General features: G+C 39.6%; 1 protein-coding gene across 19 annotated transcripts; it reads left to right on the plus strand.

Moving 5' to 3' along the window:
- The first annotated feature begins 4,995 nt into the window (after positions 1 to 4,995).
- On the plus strand, positions 4,996 to 17,909 carry ZNF391 (zinc finger protein 391). Of its 19 annotated transcripts, none has more exons than XR_015554017.1 (6): positions 4,996 to 5,119; positions 5,719 to 5,774; positions 5,974 to 6,702; positions 11,270 to 11,381; positions 12,140 to 17,030; positions 17,342 to 17,909. XR_015554017.1 is itself a non-coding variant. In XM_087438164.1 (6 exons), exon 6 carries the CDS (start codon positions 12,218 to 12,220, stop codon positions 13,289 to 13,291), a length of 1,074 nt encoding a protein of 357 aa, XP_087294290.1. In that variant the 5' UTR covers positions 4,996 to 5,119; positions 5,719 to 5,774; positions 5,974 to 6,454; positions 6,589 to 6,702; positions 11,270 to 11,381; positions 12,140 to 12,217; the 3' UTR covers positions 13,292 to 17,909. The 19 variants fall into 19 exon arrangements, 16 of the variants coding, with proteins under 16 accessions (XP_087294290.1, XP_087294288.1, XP_087294292.1 ...); XR_015554018.1 differs by having other exon boundaries at positions 12,140 to 16,212; positions 16,750 to 17,909; XM_087438164.1 differs by having other exon boundaries at positions 5,974 to 6,454; positions 6,589 to 6,702; positions 12,140 to 17,909.
- Positions 17,910 to 19,050: the final 1,141 nt, after the last annotated feature.

Genomic DNA, 19,050 nt, shown 5'->3' on the forward strand with positions numbered 1-19,050 from the left:
ATCTAAGATAAAGATTGTCAGGTTGGATAAGCAAACAAGATCTCCCTATATGACATTTACAAGAGACTCATTTTAGCAATAAGGACACAAAGAGGTTGAAAGTAAAAGGAGGGAAAAAGATATTCCATACAAATAGTAACCAAAATACAGCTGGAATGGCTATATTATTGTCAGGAAAAAAAAGGACTTTAAATCAAAAAAGGTTACAAGAGATAAGGAGGAAAATTATATGTTGATAAAAGGTTCAATATAACAAGATACAGCAATTATAAACATATGCACATAACCACAAAGCCTGAAATTATATGAAGCAAAATTTGACAGAATTGAAAAGAGAAATAGAAAATTCTACAATAGTTGGAGACTTCAATGCCCCACTTTCAATAATGGATAGAACAACTAGACCAAAGATCAGTAAGGAAACAGAAGATTTGAGCAACAATATAAACCAGTTAGGCCTAACAAAATATATATAGAATACTCCACCCAACAATGGCAGAATATACATTCTTCTCAAGTGCACATGCAACATTCTCCAGGATAGAGCATATGTTAAGCCACAATAAAAGTGTCAATAAATTTTAAAAGATTGATATCATACACATTATGTTTTCTGATCAAAATGAATGAAGCTAGAAATCAATAACAGAAGGAAAACTGGAAAATTCACAAGTATGTGGAAATTAAATAAAACAGGCTTAAAGAACTAATGGATCAAAGCAAAAATCACAAAGAAAGTTAGAAAATAACTTGAGAAGAAAGAAAACAAAAGCACAACACACCAAAATGTATGGGGTGCAGCAAAAGCAGCGCTAAGAGGAAAATTTATAGCTGAAAATGCAAACTTTAAAAAAGAATAATCTCAAATCAAGAGCCTAATTGTACTCTTACAGAACTAGGAAAAAAAGAGCAAACTGAACCCAAGGCTACTAGAAGGATGCAAACAATAAAGATTAGAGCAGAGACAAATAGGAATAGATCAACAAAGCCAATAGTTGATCCTTTAAAAAGATCAACAAAACTGACAACTCATTATTTAGACTGACTAAGGAAAAAAAAAAGAGAGAGAGAGAGAAAATTCAAATTACTAAAATCAGAAATGAAATGGGGACATTATTACTGATTTTACAGAAACAAAAAGAATTATAAGAGAATACAATGAAGAAGACAAATTCTTACAAACACAAAATCTACCAAAACTTACTAAAGAAGAAATAAACACTCTGAATAGGTCTATAATTTATAAGGAGATTGAATCAGTAATCAAAGTCTCCCAACAAAACAAAGTTAAGGACTGGACAGCTTTACTGATAAATTCTACCAAACATTTAAAGAATCAACACAAATTCTCCTCAAACTCTTCCAAAACATTGAAGAGAAGGGAACCAATCACAATTAATCATATGAAGCCAGCATTACCCTGATACCAAAGCTAGACAAAGGCACTACAAAAAAAGGAAAACTAGACCAATATCCCTTACAAAATAAAGATGCAAAAATCCTTAACAAAATGCTAGCAAACCCAATTCAGTAGCATATAAAAAAGATTGTATATCTTCACCAAATGGCATGCAAATATGGTTTAACATATAAAATCAATCAATGTAACAGATTACACATGAATTTCCACATTACTAAAGGGAATTAAAACACATGATCATCTCACTTGATGCAGAAAAAGCATTTGACAAAATTAAATTCCCTCTCATGGTAACACTCAATAAACTAGGAATAGAAGGGAACTTCCTCAACAGGATAAGGGCCATATGTAAAAAAAAAAAAAAAAAAAAAAAAAAAAAAACACAGCTAATATCATCCTCAGTGATAAAACACTGAAAAATTTCCCCCTAAGATCAGGAACAAAGGATGCCCACTTTTGCCATTTCTTTTCAACATAGTACCGGTAGTTCTAGCCAGAGCAATTAAGCAAGAAAAATAAATAAAAGGCATCCAAATCGGAAAAGAAGAAATAAAACTATCTATGTTCACAGATGACACGCTCTTAAATGTAGAAAACAGTAAAGAATCTACAAAAATACGGTTACAGATAATAAGCGAAGTCAGCAAATTTATGGGATATAAAATCAACACACAAAACTCAGTTGTATTTATATACACTTGCTATGAACAATCTGAAAAAAATTAAAGAATTGGATTTGCAATAGTATCAAAATGAATAAAATAATTAGGAATAAATTTAAGCAAGGAGGCAAAAGACTTGTACACTGAAAACTACAAAACATTGCTGAAAGAAGTTAAAGAAGACCTAAATAAATGGAAAGACATATCATGTTCATGGATTGGAAGACCATATTGTTAAGATGACAATACTACTCAAAGTAGATTCAATGTATTCTCTATCAAAATTCCAACAATGTTTTCTACAAAAATAGAAAAACCTATCCTAAAATTCATATGGAATCTCAAGAGACCCCCAAAAAACAAAACGATCTTGAAAAAGAAAAATAAGTTGGAAGATTCACACTTCCTAATTTCAAAACTTACCACAAAGCTACAGTACTAATCTAAACAGTGTAATACTGGTAAGGGATAGACATATAGACCAATGGAATGGAAAAGAGAGCCCAGAAAAAACCCTTCACATATGCGTTAATCGATTTCTCAACTAGTGCTAAGACTATTTAACTGGGAAAGGACAGTCTTGTCAAGAAATCGTACTGGGAAAACTGGATATTCACATGCAAAATAATAAAGATGTACCCTTACTTTACACCAAATACAAAAATTAACTCAAAATGTACCAAAGATCTAAATTTAAGAGTAAAACTATAGAACTCCTAGGGTAAAATATAAGTAAAAATCTTCATGACCTTGGATTAGACAATAATTTCTTAAATATGACACCAAAACACAGGCATTAAAATGAAAATACATAAAGTGAACTTCATCAAGACTAGAAACTTTTCGTACAGCATGGTGGCTATAGTTAATATTGTATTATATATTTGAAAGTTGCTAAGAGACTAGATCTCAAAAGTTCTTATCACAAGAAAAAAGTAACAATGTGTGATGGATGTTAATTAGATTTACTGTGATAATCATTTGACAATATATACAAATATTGAATCATTACGTTATACACCTGGAACTAAGATAATGTTATGTGTCAATTATATCTCAATTTAAATAATTAAAAGCTTTTGTGAATCAAAGGACACTATCAAGAGTGAAAAGACAACCCACAAAATGGAAGAAAATATTTGCAAATCATATATCTGAAAAGAGATTAATATCCAGAATATAAAAAAACCCTTACGACAACAAAAAACAAACAACTCAATTCAAAAATGGGCAAAGGATATGAATCGGCATTTCTCCAAAGAAGATGTTCAAATAAGCACATGACAATATGCTCAGCATCACCAGTGATTAGGGAGATGCAAATCAAAACCACAAGATACCACTTCAGACCCGTTAGGATGGCTATAATACAAAACAAAACAAAAAAACAGAAAATAAGTGTTAGCAAAGATGTGGAGAAATTGGAACTGTCATGCATTGCTGGTTGGAATGTAAAATGATGCAGCCATTGTGGTAAACAGTTTGGAGTTTTCTCAAATAGTTGAACATAGAATTACTACGTGATCCTGCAATTCTTCTCTTTAGGTATATACCCCAAAGACTTGAAAACAGGGACTCAGACACTTGTAACCAATGTTCATAGCAGTGCTATTCACAATAGCCAAATGATGGAAACAACCCAAATGCCCAACAGCAGATAAATGGATCATGCTATCACGTGGATGAACCTTGAACAAGAGAAACCTGATACATACTATAATGTGGATGAACCTTGCAAACATTATGCTAATTGAAACCAGCCAGACACTAAGGGACAATTGTCATACAGTTCCACTTACACGCAGTGTGTAGAATAGGCAAATTCATAGAGACAAAGTAAAATGGAGGTTACTGGGGGCTAGGGGGAGAAAGTAATAAGGAGTGACTGCTCAATGTGCTTATGATTTCTTTTGGGGTGATGAAAATGTTCTGAAATTAGATGGTGGTGGTGTTTGCACAATATTCTGAATATACTAAAAACTTTATTGTGCACTTTAAAATGGTAACTTTTGTGTTCTGTATATTTTACTACAATTTGAAACTTTAATTAGAAATACAATGGAAATGATAAAATTACATGGTCTCCAGGTCCCTTCTAGCTTTATGATTTGGATCTTGCTCCTCTATACTTACTTCTTGCTTCAGTAAATCTGAATTATTCTATGGTACTTGCACACAGGTGTCATATGCCAAATGCACATGCTATCCACTGTTCTAGGTCACCAATTCTTTTTAAGGTTACCCTCTGCTATACTGTCCACTAAATCTTCCCTGAGCCAAACCACTCCAATGTCCCTTGGCCCATACGTTCTCTCTCCTCTGAACTCCAGAACAAATGGTGCAACTACACTATCTTGTATTAAAATTATCTGTGGAAATGTGGGGTTTTTTTTCAATCTACTAGATTAAGGTTGGGTCCTGATTTTATTCATCTTTACGTCCCCTGGTGGAATTTGAGAAGTGTCCTGCATTTCATTGCATTTAAGTAGCTAGGCTGTGCAAAGAAGCCTGTCCCTCCGGAGATGGTCAAGGGACCACCTGCATCAGAATTATCTGGGATGTCGGTTGAAAACGCAGCATTCCTGATATTCTCCTCAGACCATTGAGTCCATCTCAGAGCGCGAAGCCTGGGAATCTGTATCTTAAAGAGCTCTCCAGGTACGCTATCTAAAACTATTTATAAACCACTAGTCTGAGCTATACTTTGTAGATGTATTAAGGTCTTCAGGAGGTCTGGAAGACCCGCTTTCTCCTGCCGCTAGCACCGACTTCTCAACCTCACAAACACCAGGTTTTGCAAAGACCTCCAGGAAAGTGAGTCTGAGCGCAGCCTGGCGGCCCCGGGCTCTCTGGCGCAGGCGCAGAGCCGCGCCCGCTAATACGTTGCTCGCTCGCCTTAACGTCTTTCTTTTCTAACGGGTCGTCTGCGCCAGGAGAGTTAGGTCCGACTTGGATCTGGAAATGACTGGCCCCGCATACCGAGCAGGACATGATCGTGGGTCTGAGTGGAAGAGTGTCTGTGACCCCGGAAAACTTGGTGAGCCCTGGAGCAGCGGGTCGACGCGAGGGTTTCCCAGTAATTCTTCCGGCTTTCCCAAGCCCCGCGCACTCAGGTTCCATCCCAGCGCGGGTCCGGCCCAGGGTGTTTGCCGGAGCTGGGCCGGAGGCGGCTGGTGAGTGGGGCAGCAGGGACCCGGGGCCGGGGCCTGGACGGTTGAGCCTGGAGGCTCTGGGAAGTGGTCGTGCGGAAACACTCGGTTCTTTTGGGGGAGACAGGGGAGAGGGCCGTGGGTGGTGTGGCCGCAGATCCGGCCCGGAGGCGCCTCCGCGGCGGGGAGGTGGCGCGGGTCTCTGCTAGTCGCCCGGCGCCCCCCTCGCTGCTGGGCTCAGCCTCCTCCCGCCGCTGCACTGACCGCGGGTGGTGGTCTCCGCTCTGGATGCGCCCCTGCGAGAAGGAAAAGATCCGAGTGGCGTTCCGCTCCCCCCTAACTCGGCGAGGGAGGGCTTCTGTACCCGGGGTGTTTCTCGGGTGCTTACTGTGTGCCAGGTACTGTTCCAAGAGTTTTTGCCCGTGTTAACTCATTTTATCCTCTCATTAAACCCATGAGATGTAGTGTTATTATCCCTGTGTTACAGATAAGGGAGTTGAGGCACACTGGGATGAAATACCTTTCCTTGAAGTTACAGAGCTTGTAAGTAGCCTTTATTTTATGGTTCTGATGATGAGGGTTGGTACTTGAATATAGTAGGTGTTAATTATTTGTTGGTAGAGGTATTGACAAATTCTGTATATCAAATTCTGTGAATTTGTTATTTTGAGCCAATTTCCGTGAACACTGATGCCAGAAGACCATCTTTTAGTAGGTCTGAGAACTTGATTATCTGTTCCAGGGTTGGACTGAGGCTGCCTGGGCCCTCCTGCTGATTCCTTTGTGCATTGGCAAAGGCTCCAGGACGCGGTCAGCCCAATACCAGAAAGCAAAGCACCTGGAGAAGAGCTATTCCAGAACCTTCAGAACCCTCTTCCTTCTGAATGAGATAATTTCTTAATATTGAAGGGAGTAGAATTAGGGGAGAATTCTTGCTGGATCAGAAACTGATTACAAGAGGAAGAGGCATGGTCAAAAGCATTTCAGATGGTTAGGGGAATAGGAGGTGGCCCGCGCTGATAGGGCTGGAAAGTTAGTCACATAAAGAGCAGATTGGGTTTGTTGGTGCTGCAGCACTTTGTGACCACTGTGCTTGTGGATACAGTATCCACAGAGCAGGAAGGCAATCCAAATGACTAAAGTATGAGGAAGAAAGGAGGAAAAGAGAAAAGGAGAGACAACTTTCCACACCATGGTGGAGGAACCCCTTGGATGGAACCTGGGTAAGCATATGACCCTAACCTTGTGGAGACAGTGACCTCCTAGCCTTTCTGAAATATATCTGGAGGCTCCTCCACCAAGACTTTCATCACATCCACCAGCCCTCCTTTCCCCAATTCATGTGCATCCTCCAAAGCCAGGAAAAAGAATGCAGCTAGAGCAGAAGCTGCTGAAGGGAGCCTCACAGATCCTCTGAGAGCATCTTTCCTTAAATGTACGCCATCACAATTTTAAAATTAATATATTCGAGGTAAGCACAGCAATAATATAATCTCTTTATGTTGTATTTGATGTTCTTTATTGTAAATGCTTTGCCATCTTTTAACTTGTAGCATTAACAGAAGCTCTGTGAGAAAAGCCAAGTACTAATAATGCCATTTTACACCGTGGGACCAGATTTTAAGAAAGGCAAATGCCTTGCCCGGGATTGCACAGCCCTAGGGTAGTGGAGCCATGTCAGTGGCCCTCTGTTCTGACCCTCAGGAGGGAGTAAGGGTCATACTACTGCCATACTCCGTTTGAACTCATACCTGTGTGAGGAAAGTGACAAAGAGGCTGGATTTTATGCCTCAGATCACCTGGAGAGTTAAGACTGAGTTTGGACTTGGCTTACTGTTCAAGTCCTTACTTGGCTTACAGATCCATCCCTTTTACCTTTTATCATTAAAAAACTAGGGACTTAAGTACAGACATAAATATCTATTGTCCTTTTCTTTGTATCTGGGAGGAGGTGGGATTACTTTTAGGCATTTGTTTTACCCCTTACACTATAGGGTTGCATTCAACTGGCCAGATGTAGACATTACTAGACCAGTGATTCTGGATGCCTTAAGATAAGACCTGTTCTCAGCTTTGCCTTTGACCAAAACAAAGCCAAGAGGAAGTAGAAGAGGGAAAGGCAACTGTCTGTCTCGCAGTAAAGTCTAATCCCATGTGAGTTAAGGATTCTTCCTTCTTTTCTGAAAGTTTGTGTCATCTTGCCAAGCAGAGACACATTTATTTCTCTTTTCATAGAACTTCCCTTCTTAGGTGAGTCTGCCAAATTTTGTCCAGGATGGGACTATTCCCTGTTTGCCTGCTAACTGCCCTTAATGTCTTCCTCAACACTTGTTTACTCTATTTCATCGTTAGGTTATTGAAGAACCCAGCCTTATTGGCCTGTTTTTTGAATGGTTTCATCTGAAACATGGACCTTAACCTGTTACGTGTCTCTGGTGATTTGAAAAAGAGTAGGTTTACTTTAGTCTTATTCCCTTAGTCTAGGCAGACAGGTATGTGCCTCAGAGTTTGGGACCTAAAATTAAACTCCAGGGGTCAGATCTTTGGACTAAACGTTCAAGTCCAACATCTTCATTTTACAGATGAGGAGACGTAAAACCAGATTGGTTATTTTCCCCTGGTTTTATATAGCTACCAACAGAGCTATGACCCAAATCCAGATTACCTGGTAAATGCTTTTACCACAGGGCCTCTATCTGATGTTTCACTGATTCATGCCAAGAATGCCACCTGCACTGTGGTGGCACTTCAGTGGGGGCTGGAAAATTTCAACCTTAGATTACACAGATACAGCTTTTAGCATGGTTGGGATTTCCTGCAGGCTCTCAGGGTAGTCACCTGCCAGAGGTAGTCACTCTCTAAACCTCCATGGCACTCTGGAGTTGACGTCATGCTGGCATCCTGGGATCAGTGGAGTTTAGTTTCTTAGCCATTTAGGGGGCCACAGGAATGGAAAGTGTGACTCAGGTGTTCTTTCCCTGTTTCAAATCCCTAACTGTGTAGTGTAGTGAGTTTGAGTCCAGGATTTATCACTTGGTGTTGGGCCAAACTACTTAACCTCTCTATACCTAAAGTTCTTCATTTGTATTGTGGGAATAATGATCATAGCCCTCTCATTGTTGTGAGACATAAATGAGTCAATGTTCATAAAATGCCTAGAATAGGCAGACCCAAATGACCTAAAGAATCTCCAAGTTAGATTCCTTTCACAGTTAGGTTCCTTTTTTTTTTTTTTTAATGTAGAAACTTTCCCCAATGGGCTTTCTATGTATGTATCGTATGTGTCACATAACAAACACATAATGCATTATACAGTTATACATGTAAAGAGCTTATTTGAATGCAAAAACAACTACATTTGGGCTGCTTATACCATATAGTATATATACATTAGTTGAATTATAAATAATCTTATATCAGATTGGCACAGTTTACCAATCATCAGGATATTAATAAGCATGACAGTGAACCCTAAACTTCATATTGGCCATCTCCTTTGAACTCTGTCCTAGTTGTTTCTCTATTCAGGATATTCAGCTTATTTTTAGGTAGCCTATGTTTTAATGCTTCTAGTGACACAATTTACAAAGATTTTCAAATTTCAGATCTTCCTAGTTTCTCCTTACTCCAAAAACCTGAACATTTTCTCAACAATATCTCTTCTCCAGGATGGAATATAATATGTAATAATGTAACAATATTCCACTATATACAAAATTCCCAGTAGTTCGCACATCACCTTTATGGTAGCGTGGGTGCTCTCAGATTTTCAAAGACTTCTGTTGGGGACAAAGACTTGCTTTAGAGGCTTTGTAATTGACCTGCTGAGAGACACAGTCTTCATCTATTGTGTAACTGTCAATACTTTAGTTCCATTTCACTAGAGAAGTATTTCTCTACCTTTCAGACCTACCATCCCCCTTTACACTATCCTGAAATAAAATTTATAGATAGTATTAACTACCCATCGGTATAATTTCCAAAATACCAATATATTACCTTAACTCTAATATAAAGGGGAAGAAAAGTAATTTATAATAGAATAATATACATTTCACCATGTAAAGACTGGATGAAATAGATGCCTGCACTTATTCATAAAATCACTGTGAATACAACAGCTATAAATGCAGACTAATACATGAATGTCATATTTGTGAATCTAATACCACGAGTGGTTTGATTTTCCTGAAATGATGAATAATTCCTAATAACATTCAAAGAAAAAGAAGTATATTTCTTTGATTTTCCAATATATATCAAAGCTGTGCAAAATACTTTGTATCTATATGTAAAGTGGTGTTAGATTCTAGCCTCGGGTAACTATTAACAACATTTTTGAAAGTCAGGCAGGATAAGGGACATTCTTTGTTTTGCAGGAATGCCCATTATTACTGGCCCCCACTAAATTCCAATAGCACCATCCAATCAACATGACAACCAAAAAAAACCCTTACAAATCCCCACACTCTCCCTAGGGGGTAGTACTGCTGCCATGAGGATTACTGCAATAAAAGAAAGAAATAATAGTGAACTGCCAACAAAATAATGATGGAGTAGCTTAAGGATCTGGGCTGCAAGAATGTAGGGCAGCCAACCTACCATAAGGCAAATTCCTATTAAGGAATGTTGACACCATAAAGCATGCAACTGGATTTTATTGCAAAGATCTTAATAAATTAGAAATTCTGACTCTCATTCAACCCAGTAGTAGGGCTTTTGTGTTCCCTGTTTCCAGTTGAAAGGCATGTTTTTGGCAAAGGTGAAAATGGACAGTATCATCCTATTGCTCCTGAGGTTCTCCAAGCAGGGCTTCTTGGTGGATATCCTCCAAGGTTCACCTCCATATCTGAAAGGTTCCCAGTCGATGAGAAAGAAAAGACCTAGATCAACTCCTAACCCAGTGGATATCAAATTGTGCTGTGAGCAGAAACATAAGGGGAACTGTTATACAGTTTGTTGCCTATTGTCATGCCCAAGGGCTGTGGATGAATTCACAAAAGAATGGGTTAAAGAAAAAAGCTTTAATGAGGAAACTTAGAGTCCACAGATGGGGGCCAGCCCCGTGGCTTAGCGGTTAAGTGCGCGCACTCTGCTGCTGGCAGCTTGGGTTCGGATCCCGGGCGCGCACCGACGTACTGCTTCTCCCGCCATGCTGAGGCCGCGTCCCACATACAGCAACTAGAAGGATGTGCAACTATGACATACAACTATCTACTGGGGCTTTGGGAGGAAAAAAATAAATAAATAAAATTATAAAAAAAAAAGAGTCCACAGATGGGCAAGAAGAAAAGACACAAATTCCCATATCCTCCCATTTTCCCAACAGAAAGGTTGCTGGAGCCATGATGCTCTGCTGGACACTCAGTGTAGGTCAGTGTTCCAGGGGAGGGCCTTGCTACTCTTCCTTCTAGGGCAAGTATAAGAACAACCTTGTTGGTGGGGAGATAAACAGACTACTTGGTGCCCGACAGTCTGAATGTGGGGTGTCAGCTTTTTAACAGGAGTCATCTGAGAAAGCTAGCTGCCTAATACTTGGAAACTTTGAAATCCCTGGGAAGTGTTGGCCCCACTGGCAGAAGGACGAAGCCATCTGTCCAAAGGGAAGCTGAGTTTATGTTTTAGACCTCCCTGCTGTAAGAAGAGTGTTGGGTGGTGAGGCTGGTTCCAGCTAGTACATTTTTTCAGGCAACCTAGAGCGTGTTTCTACAGTTCTTTTTGGACAATTCAACTTGTCAAGTTATATGAACTTATTAAATACAAATACTTGGGCCCCATCATACTTATTAAGTCTGAGGCAAAGCCCAGGTGTCTGGAGTAACAAGTTCCTTAAGTGATTCTGATGTTTATGTGTGTAACATTTCTTTTGGAACCCAATTTTAGTCCCTTTCAGATACCCATTTTCTCCAGTCCCTCCAGCCACAGCTTCTATAAAAGTTCATACCTTCTTTTCTATAGTTTCAAAGCATTAAGATTGAGCTATGAATAGCTCAGTGTCTCCAGCACTAATAGCCTGGTATTAAATCATTTCTAATCAGCAGGAATCCCAGGAGGCAAATTGGACATGATCACGCAGTTGGAGGGAGAACAACTATAGATACTGGATCTTCAGGGAGCTGAAGAGGGGAGTAACCAAAAATACCTGTCTCGGTGAGTGCTATCATGAAAAGACCACGAATTTGATATTTAGGAGGCATAAGTTCTAGTCTAAGCTCTTGCAATTCACTGGGTGACTTAAGTTACTCATGTTTTCTATTTGTCAAATAAGCAAGTTGGCCCAGATGAATTCAAAGTCAAGCTCTGTTAAGATGAGCTCTGTTAAACCTCTGATAGTCTATGACTGTAGACTTGTTTAGAAGAATACCTAGTTGGAAGAAGGGTAGGGGAACCAATGAGGGTAGCAGTGTGGTAGTCAGCATTTCTGAAATTTTGTTCTCTCTCAATGCCAAGAAAATGGTTACATCCATGCTTGATAGAGTCATCCTTACTTTTTGCTTTTTCCGGGGTATCTTTTCTACACTTGAGGGTCCACTCTTGTCTCTTTCCTTTCTCTCATTTACCATGACTAATCAGCTACAGTAACTAATAGCTCATTTTACTTTCTAATCCCCTACTCTTTGCTCGTCAGCTAGTGTATCTTCTTATTTCCATTTTTTTGGCTAAGCGTATTACCCAGTCACCCTTCCCATATTTCTTGATGTCTCTGTGCTCACCATGCCCGCTGTAAAAATGCCTGTTATCTCTTCTGGCCTTCTTCACTTCTCTTCCTCTGTCTCTTTTTATTTTCTCCACATATAAAGTTGCTAGTATGCATGAATTGCAAATTAGCTGTCTTTTTTTCTGCTGATTTATTTTCCTTGCTCTCTACATTAAACACAGGTGACATTTGCACTTTAAATGTCTTTCAGATAGGGAGAGTTGAAAGGAACCAAAGCATCAACACCAATCATGCAATTTCTGAACAACTAGAGTTTTCAGGGTCAGCCATGGAAAGTCTCAGAGGAAATACTGCCCAAGGTCCTGCAAATGAAGAAGCCTGTAAAAGTGAGGACCAGTTATCAAGGCGGACAAAATGTCGTGTACAGAAGAAATCTTTTGAGAAAAGAGCAATCAGAAAAGTGTCAATGACCCTCAAGGAAATTTTCACCAGGGAGAGAGGCCCTGAATCCAGTGAATTTAGTCTGAGCTCAAAACTTAATACACAGCAGAAAATTCCAAAGGGAACTAGATCCCCCATATCTAGGAAAAACTCCAAAGATAATTCAGACTTAATTAAACACCCAAAACTCTTCCCACTAAAGAAACCTTATAAACGCAATGAATGTGGGAAAGCCTTTAGTTACCAATCAGACCTTATTGTCCACAGTAGAATTCACGGTGGAGAAAAGCCTTTTGAATGCAATGAATGTGGGAAAACTTTTAGCCGAAGTTCACACCTTATTGAACATCAAAGAACTCACACTGGAGAGAAACCTTATGAATGCAGTGAATGTGGAAAAGCTTTTAGCCGGAGTACTCACCTTAGTCTACATCAGAGGATCCATACTGGAGAAAAACCATATGAATGTAGTGAATGTGGAAAAGCCTTTAGCCGAAGCACTAACCTTAGTCAACATCAGCGAACTCATACTCAAGAAAAACCTTACAAATGTAATGAATGTGGGAAAGCCTTCAGTGACCGTTCAACCATAATTCAACATCAACGAATACACACTGGAGAGAATCCCTATGAATGCAGTGAATGTGGAAAAGCTTTCAGTTGGATCTCATCTCTTATTGAACATCAGAGAACACACACTGGAGAGAACCCCTATGAGTGCAGTGACTGTGGGAAAGTGTTCAGTCGAAGCTCATCCCTTATTGAACATCAGAGAATCCACACTGGAGAAAAGCCCCATGAGTGTAGAGAGTGTGGAAAGGGCTTCAGTCGGAGCTCTTCCCTTATTATCCACCAGAGAACTCATACCGGAGAGAAGCCTTACAAATGTAATGACTGTGGGAAAGCCTTCAGTCAGAGCTCAACTCTCATCAGACATCAGCAACTTCACAGTAAAGAGTAATATTTGAGCTTTCATTAATGTTAGCACAAGAGCACGCAGTATAACCTCCTACAGCTGAAAATATATATATATATATACTTGTTTAAATTTTCCTTCCTTACTAGCTAGCTAGAAGCCAGTTTTAAGCTAGCTTGCCTTCCTTTTTGTAAACTAAATACTCAAATGAGTGATCAATACAACAAGGGATTGACTTTAAAAACTTAATATATTCAATCTAATATTCTGGAGTGCTCCAACCTTAAGAGTATACAGCTACCTGACACTTTGCATTGCTTCATCTTATCTGTTCCATGGGAGTTGGGTCCCTGAACAACCAGTGAACCCTCTGTTTCCTAACTACATCAGCCCCTTCACTTAAAGAGGAAATCCTGTGTGTGTGTGTGTGTGTGTGTGTGTGTGTGTATTTTCAATGCTTGCTGGCTCCAGTAGCAGAAGAGAAGGAGCTAGCTTCAGAACAGGACAAAAAACTTCCCACTAGTTTGGGGACAATAGTGTTGAGGCAAATGCAGTCTCTGGACTTATAAAGACAGATTTTTCTCTTCCTTTCTCCCTCACCTTTCTTTGCTGTAGCATATTTTCCTCAAAGTATGACCCTCATAGTTCCAGTAATGTGCCTAACTAATCCTAGTGTTATTTTATCTCATCCTTAGCAAAAATGTCCTACAACTCTTATGGACATTTAGTTCCTCCATTATCTTGAAGAAAAAAAAAATGCTGCCCTATTTTTTAAACTTTTCTTTTCTTTACAATCTTCAGAAAATTTATACCCTCTGGCTCTGACTCTTACCAGTCTTGGAAAGCTGATCTCTCAAGGACAAACTCAGTGCCTATTTCTCAGTCCTCTTCCTTCTTGACATTTGCAGAATTGGCATTTTTGGCCACTCTTATGCCTTAAAATTTGAGCTTCTGGGATCCAGGATTCTGTGCTGATCCACACTTTTCCTACCTCCCAGCACTCCTCTGATTAACAGTGATCAACTCGGTGACTTTGGGCAAGAGTTGAACCAGAATAATCTCATTTTATTGGGTTATAAAACTTGAGGTTATTCAATTAGATTGTAAGCTTCCTGAAGACAGAAATCTTGTTTTAGATCCCTATTAAACATCACAAAGTGCTGAGTAGTCACTAAATGTCCCATAGTTACCGCTTACTGACACCTCTTTATCCCAGGTAATCAGTCTGCTAGCCTATATGAAATGGCTTAACAGTTGATTCTTTCTATTTTACTGCTGTTGCCAAGTCCTTGGTAGTTTGGGCCTAGATTACTAGATTTACTAGAGTGAGCACATCATTACTGCCCTTGTCTCCCTGTCTTTATCTAGCTGCCTGACTAAACTACCACTTTGTTCAAAAAGAGTCCACAGTTTCCCATTGTCCCCAGGAAAAAGTTCAAACTGAAACGTCAAGGCCTCACACAGTTGGATCTATTTACTTATTTTCCATTACTTACCAATACACATGGGCAGGCCTATCCTTTGTCTCTGTTACACTCTCTTCTCACACTTGGCTTCTTTTCAAACTGTTCCATGGCACCCTTTTCCATGTCCTACTTTCTTCCTTGCATCTCCAGAAATCCTATCCACACTCTATAAAAGGCGCTGCTCAAGTCCTGCCTCCTCTGATACTTGCAGTCCCCCGCCTTCTTAGAAGTCCTTTGCAGGGATGGTTTGCATTATTCTCCTGCATTACACACTTTCTTATTCTGTTCTCTGGTTCTTTCAGGTGCTTTTTTCCATAAGCTTTTTTGAAGTTAGAAATTGTTTTAAATCTTGAGAAGCTCCATCTAATACAAACTACAATGCAGGCCTGGACTCTAGTTTTAGTCTAAACCAGGAAGGTTTAATTTAATAAAATTAGCCTTTTGAATGGTTTTGTTTTGTTCCGTTTTGTCCCACCTTGAATTATGTACATTAACTCTTGGGACTGACTCTCCTTTAGAGCTCCTGAGATGCTGGCCTCTTGGCTTTCCAGTTCATGAGACTGTTGTAAGGAGTGAGTGAGTTTATTCATGAAAACAGTGGCTGATATATAGTAAGTACTCAATAAATGCTAATTGTTATGATTCTACTGCTTCACATCTTCCTGTAGCCTTTCATTTCATCCCCTGCAGGGTCTGTAACTCCATTACCATAAATGAAAAACTAGGATCACAAGCAAATAAGTTAGAAGATATTTCTTCGAACTGCCATAATTGGCAATAGCCATCTATTTTATTATAACTCTATCATGTGTCAAAAATGACTCAAGATAGCTTACAAGATATAGTAAAATAGAAAACCAAAAACACATACAAATCAGCATTAGAAAAAAGAGAGAGCACCTAGAAGATCAAGATGAGGACAAGTTATGGTATGCCATAGGGTTATTCAGTTAGAGATGCAAACTGAGCATTCTGGCAACCACAGTGAGGTGATCATTTGCTTATATTATATTTGGAAGGAAAACAAATGTCTATTTTTCAAGGAAAGCAAAGCTTTCCTAATAGATTTAAGATGAATTCTCCATTAGCCTTCATGTAATTATACAATGCATTTGATAGCAAAATAAATAAAATAATATATCCTCCACAACACCTAGTATATAGTAGGTTCTCTAGTGAATAAATATTTAGTTCATAGGAGAAGGCTCAGAAAGGCAGGGATGGAGATTGTTCTTGGGGTGGAGTGGGGTTAGCAGGAGCAGGGAGCAGAGTATATTAGATAATCAAGTAATTAATGGGTGCCAGAAGAAAAGCTCTTTTCATACATTTGACTCATTTAATTCACCACATTGTGGAATGAAAAAGTGAAGTATACAGATGTTAAATAATTTACCCAAGGACCAGGATGTGATCCCAGTTCTGCTGACCAGTACTGGACCCCTTAAGCTGTACCCTGGCAAGATCTGGGAAAGAAAGAACTCTGCAAGTAAAGACATAAAGGTAGGAAAATGCCCTGTTCCAGTAGATGAACAACTCCCTGTCTATGGCAGGGAGTTTAATGAAGTAAAAAATGAGAAAGTTGATTTGGAATTGGATAACTAGATGATGGCAGACTTGAGTACTAGATCATCTTTTAGGCAATAAGGGAATTACAGGAGGTTTTTGATCATGGTAATTGGGTTTCGTTTCAGGGGGGAAGATTAATCTGGTAGAGGAGACAGGATGATTTGGAAAAGAGAGAGACAGTAGGCAGAAACTAGGTGGGAAGCTGGAGTCTCAGAATAGTGGTATTGGGAAACGGAGAGCAGCGAACGGATGAAGAAACGGTAAAGGAAAGATCCAGTGAAATTGGTGACGAGATAGGGGCAAGGAAGAAGAGAGACCAGTGGCTACGTTCCTTAATTGCTGTTGTTAAATGTCATGTAAGCTATTAGGGCATGGAGGGAGGGATTTCTTATATACAATCAGCAGTTAGTCGTGAACACAAAACATAAAGAAGTTGACTGTCTGATAAGATTAACCTGCATCTTTAAAAAGGAGTCAGTGTGGATCCAGAAACTTGGGATTTCCGGTGGGGAAGTCGGGTCAGAATGGAAGAGTGTTCCGGAGGGGTCAGCCTTATTTTAAGGAGAAACTGAGAGCCTTCAGATGCAGCCGAAGTCATCGTGACAGCTCACACTGAAGAACCACTTCGAAATAATCTCCTGCCTTACACGGAGCCCACATCCAGGCGCTCAGCCTGGGCCCTTACTTTTCTGCGAGCCCAGCAGGTGGAGAGGGAGAAAGGCTCCCGCGGAGGCCAGCTGCCTTGCCTCGTGGTAGGTCGCTGGGGCCCCTGGGCCATTCCTCGAGTGGCTTCTTGGGCGGGGTGGGGGCGCTCTGAAGGAAGATCCGCCAAAGAGCCAGGAGGGCGCCGCGTCGGGGGCCGGCCCGGCATCTGGGAAGCGTGGTGGGCTGGAGTCTCTCGCGCAGCGGCCGCCCGCAGTCCAGCCGAGCGCGAGCGTCGCCCGGGGCCGCAGTCAGTCCGGGGCTGGGCCGGGCCGGGGAGCGTGACTTGCCCCTCCACTGGACCCGCTTTTGTTTCTTTTTTTCCTTTTTAAAACAGTAATTGACCAACTTTTTATTTAAGACAGTGTAGAACGAAGTGAGCACGTGTGGATTCTGGTTCTCGATTTACCTCTTGAGCAAGGATGCGAACGTGGTTTAATGCGTGAATGCAAGTAGGGCTGCTGGTAAAGCAAGATCCGGAATAGTGCTCAACCTTATCACGAGAAGGAAGAAATGTTGAGTTACATATAGAGTGTGGGTACAGCAGGTGAGTTGTGCAGTTTTCTTTTACAAAAGGGCTATTGCTTCATATTTGCTGACTTCTTCTGTAATGAAAAAAGTATTTGTTAGTCATACAAAAACTTGACTATGCCTCTCATTACTTTTAATATTGTTTTAATACTTTTCGGTACAACGATTTGGACTCTAAATTCAGTTTATTTTAATACTTAGTTTTAATGAAAAAGCTGCGTTTTTGGCTATGCTTACTAACTCAGCATACTCATTTTTCAATCCCATTTTTATGCAAATGTTTGTGATGAAATTCTGCTAGTAATTTTCTGTCTTTCCTGGTATGAATTAAGTTGTTTGCAAACTAATCAGAAGGTGTTGTGTTTTAATATTTTTAACAATTAAAGATAAAAAAGGACTATTGGTGTCTATGAAACCTGGATGTCTGAAATATTGTCAACACAGAGTTCGGAGTTGCTGAGGAATAGCCCTTTGCCCTCCTACTTGATGGCTCTTTATGCAATTTTGAGAGATGGAGGCAGCAGCTGGTGACAAATTTAACTTTCACATCCCATCAAAGCCATTTCTATCTTTTCATATCACCTTTCACCTTTTCTCTCCCAATACATGATATCTTTTATAATTTGGCTGTGAAAGGAAATGAAGGAGATAGGAAAGACTATCATAGGATGATAAAATTTAAGAAAAGGGGTTGGAGGAGAATCAAGACACCAAGTCCATACCTTTTATGATTTTTTTGAAGTTTTAATTTTTATCTCAAAGATCATAAAACCAGGCAAATCTACTTTAAACTTGTTCTCTAGGAAATAATTAAATTGATAAAACATAACATTTACTTATAAAAATCATGACAAATTTAAAACATACACAAAATTAGAAAGAATAGTACCATGAACTCCCATATGGCTATTGCCCAGATTCAACAGTTATTAAAATTTTGCCACATTTGCTTTATTTGCCCCTTTTTTCTTCCTTTGTTTTATTCTTTTGCTGAGATATTTTCAGTAAAACTGAGACATCATGTAATTTCATCCCTACATATTTCATTATGCATTTCTAAAAACCATGGACAATTTCTTACATAACCTCAATGCTACTATCATACCTAACAAAATTAACAGTAATTGCTTGGATACCCTTCATTTTATAGATGAAACACAACCTGAGCTACATCTTCTGTTTTGGACAATGGGGAGAAACTAAGGTAGCCCCAGGTCTGGATGTGGATCTGTGCTAAATTTAGGAGTTGAGACAGGACATTTCTTCTCACCTCTTATTCCATCTCAACTTCCTGGAGTAGAACTGTATTAACTGAGCCTGTTTGATCCTTCAGAATATTGGCTTCCTCTTGGGGACCTGCAGATTTGAGTCCTTGAGAACCATTTTCTAATATTTTTCCTCACTTTTCGTCTTCTCTGATAAGTCTTCTTCCCATGGTTAACCATTTCCTTACAACTTCATAGTCTAAAATGACTCTTCTAACAATGAATATGTGTAAACTGAAATTAAAAACACATCCCATATCCAATCCATCAGCAA

Source organism: Ceratotherium simum, chromosome 13 (assembly GCF_057802395.1).
Source record: "Ceratotherium simum simum isolate JZ-2026a chromosome 13, ASM5780239v1, whole genome shotgun sequence".
NCBI lineage: Eukaryota > Metazoa > Chordata > Mammalia > Perissodactyla > Rhinocerotidae > Ceratotherium > Ceratotherium simum.